At 42.7% G+C, this 3574-nt stretch overlaps 1 protein-coding gene across 3 annotated transcripts in view; it reads right to left on the reverse strand.

The window, feature by feature from the left end:
• The window catches only part of atrnl1a (attractin-like 1a), a 250037-nt gene that overhangs the window by 179583 nt on the left and 66880 nt on the right, over nucleotides 1-3574 (reverse strand). For all 3 annotated transcript variants that reach the window (XM_034898108.1, XM_034898107.1, XM_034898109.1), the window contains exons 12-13: nucleotides 3138-3349; nucleotides 217-335 (exon numbers count right to left, since the gene is read on the reverse strand). In XM_034898108.1, coding sequence (XP_034753999.1) covers nucleotides 217-335; nucleotides 3138-3349 — 331 coding nt within the window. The remainder of the gene's footprint in view (nucleotides 1-216; nucleotides 336-3137; nucleotides 3350-3574) is intronic.

Below are 3574 nucleotides of genomic sequence, written 5' to 3' on the forward strand. Positions count from 1 at the left end.
ACACCCCCGGCCCTGATTGGTGCATCTGAACAGGGAGCAGTCGAGTTTCAGCAAATATGACAGAAGGTTAGTTTTATACGGCTTACCTACTGCACCTTTAGATGACAGAAATTGCTATTGGTTGCACCAACAGTCTCATATTGTAAGGGCCAATGAGCATTGCCGCCCCAGGGCCCACTAATATTGATCTGATGTAGACGCCCAGTGAGGACTCACCACGGTGCAGTTACTGGATGCAGATATACACTTCCTGTCCTCACACCACTGACAGCTCCGTGTGTTGGCAGTGCAGCTGGCACAGTCTGAGAACCGGAAACACTGCTCGTCTGTGCTGTCTGGGGGAGGGCAAGGCACAACACACACACACACACACACACACACACACACACACACACACACACACACACACACACACACACACACACACACACACACACTGAATGCTTTTCCTTCTACAGAGTTTTAGGAGTGAATTGAGGCATGATTTAGGAATATAGGAAAAAATGATAACTGTAATAGGTACTTGAGTGGTCTTAGGCAAAAGAACATGTTAGTTGGAGCTAACCCGTCAGTAACAGACATGTTATCATTCAACACTGCATATCAGAACAACATCACCCTAATTAATGCTCTTCAGTTTGCAGCTGTCATAGTAAACTCTCTGACAAGTCCATTCTTACATGTACCATTTAGATCTTTACTTTATGCTGTGTCAGAAAAGATTGATACATCTGCTGAGAAGTCAGTTCTAATTAGAACATCAATTGCCACTGATCATAATCGTTGGTCTTTAAATAAGTCAAGTCAAGTTTAAATAAGTCACTTGTGATCTAAAAAATGTGTCAATGTCAAGAAAGGCAAAGCAGAAAACAGTGTGAGTCAGTTGGCATCAGTCTGAAAAGCACGAGTAGCACTGGAATGTCCATCTTGCACATTTTTTATTTTTAAATATCAAGCGTATGTCAGGAACTTGCACACAGACTCGTGTGCAAGCAAGTGATGCTTTCATGAGGTGTAAACAAGCATGTAATGGCAACGTTTGGATGTGATTAAAAAGGCATTTACATGTGGTAGTTATGTTATTATACAGCCGTATATGTATATAAGCATGCTGTGAGATCAAAGCAGATGCTGAGCACTGATCTGGGACGTGTTAATCTGCCAGACTTCATGCTTCTGAACGACCATGCCTGTTTGTGGGGGGGTTTGTTTGTTTTGCTCCTTAACTACAAATCTCCATTTTTGGCAGCCATTTATCAACCATTTTCATACAATTTTAGATTATTGAATGCATTTTTCCCCTGTTCCAGTCAGCCATATGCTTTTGATGTGATTCATTTACATTAAGCATGGAAATCAACAGATTTCAACTGATTCTGGGTACATTTTGTTTGTGGATCAAGCAGTTGGTGTTTTTGGTGCCTTGCTCAATGCACAGTGACAGTGCCCAGGAGGTGAACTAGCACCTCTCCAGCTACAAATCCACACTCCATGCATGGTCTGTACAGGGACGTGGACCTGCAACCGTCTGGTTCCCAAGCCAAATCCCTAAAGACTGAGCTACTGCCACTTACTGTGTGCTCAAAGGCAGTGTAACTGTAACCTTGCACGGCAGCTGGATTATTTTGCTATCACCAGATTGCACGAAAATCCATCTCGTCAGGCTTTGAGTTATGTGTTAGAGTCACAGAACAGCAGCAAACTGAACCAATCAGACAGGTGTGTGTGACAGCTGCAACAGATGTGTTGGAGGTCATCCAACCACCTGCCAGGTATATTTTACCCAACAGTTGCCAGTGATGACTTCTCAGATGTTCGTTTTTGTTAAAGTGCTCGTATTATCCTTTTCGGCTTTTTTCCCTTTCCTTTATTGTGTTATATATATATATATTTGTGTGCACATTATAGGTTTACGAAGTGAAAAGGCTTAAAGTCCCCCCCAAAGGGACTTTCCATCTCCAACAGAAAACACTGTTCACACACTGCTCCAAACAGCTCTACTGTAGTCCAGCCTTTAATTCTGTGATGAACATGCATCCCTTTGTAACACACGCTCTAATGCTTGCCTAGCTGCTAGCATGGGACGCTCTATCACTCTGCTTCTGAATGGCTGGTACTGTGAGGGCACGCCCTCATACTCTGCTCCTGACTGGCTAGTAGTCCTAACCTAGGTACTATCAGGGCCCTCATACTCTGCTTCTGACTGGCTAGTAGTCCTTCCCTAGGTACTATCAGGGCCCTCATACTCTGCTTCTGACTGGCTAGTAGTCTTTACCAAGCTACTGTGCATGTGCAACTCCCAACAAAGATGGAACAGATTTACGATGTCTCACTCTGTAGCTAAAACAGAGAGCTCAAGACACAGGGTGAAAAGAGGAGCTGCAGCAATGTGCAGTACAGCAAAAATATGGAGTTTTTTGAAAATACCACATAAACCTATTCTGGTACAACCTCTAAATACAATTATGAACCTAAAAATTGGCATAATATGAGCACTTTAAAGAACCTTGGGTGCGTTGTCAGGTTGGTTTAACTTTAGATGGATTTGAAAGTTCTGCCCTTGATTATCTCATATTGACTCGATTTTCACTGTTATGGGTCATAATATAAAATGTATGTAAAGTATAGACAATTTGTAGTAAATATTAAATTAAACATAAAAATACACTGGTGTGGTCCTTTAAAACTGTCAACCCATGTGTACTGTTGTTCTATTTTAAACTGACACTACAATCATTAGCGTGATCGCTTTTAATTTAAACCCGCAGTGAGCAGCATTAAGCAGATTACCTGGAAAAGCAACACCATCTAAATCTGGCAGAGACAAATGAGGAGGGGGAAGAGGATGGGGGATCGGACTGAACCTAATTACTTCAAAATGAGGTAATTGTTGCAGCATTGACCTTCTGTTCCCATAATTACGGTATGCAAACAAACATCAGCAGCCAAATCCTTCAGAATAATTACTATTCCCATGATAAAAAAATCTTTTGGGAGCTTCACTTGCAGTACATGTGCAGAACATTTCAGGCAAAATATGTTGACATGACAGGGAAAATAATTAGGGAGAAAAAAAAGAAAGACAGAAAGAAAGAACAAAGAATCAGCTGGAAAAACAGGGCCCTAGTGTAACGTACCAGGTCTCGCAGGGCAAAAAGGAGCAGGGATAATGTGCTCGGCTTCTTTTGGCTCCCAGGGGACACATCTACTTTTGACCCATTGGCACCGAAGGCCCGGCCCAGCAGCAGCACACAAAGCTGGGTTAGAAAAGGCCTGGCAGGACGGAGGGGTGTAGGCCAGCACATCGTTCAGAAGGAGGCCTGAAAAACCTCCAAAGATGTACATGGAGCTGAAGAAGATACAGAGAGGATCATAGAGAATCACAAGGTGCAACAGAAACCTGTGCAGACAGCTGTGGAAGGAAGCAGCATAGTTAGCAAGTTACAGCGAGATAGTATTAGTCTTAAAGGTCCCGTGAACTGGTGCTCTTTGGAAGCTTTTATATAGACCTTAGTGGTCCCTAATACTGTATCTGAAGTCTCTTTTATATAGACCTTAGTGGTCCCTAAAACTG

The sequence above is a fragment of the Etheostoma cragini genome, chromosome 17, assembly GCF_013103735.1.
Source record: "Etheostoma cragini isolate CJK2018 chromosome 17, CSU_Ecrag_1.0, whole genome shotgun sequence".
In the NCBI taxonomy this organism is placed as follows: domain Eukaryota; kingdom Metazoa; phylum Chordata; class Actinopteri; order Perciformes; family Percidae; genus Etheostoma; species Etheostoma cragini.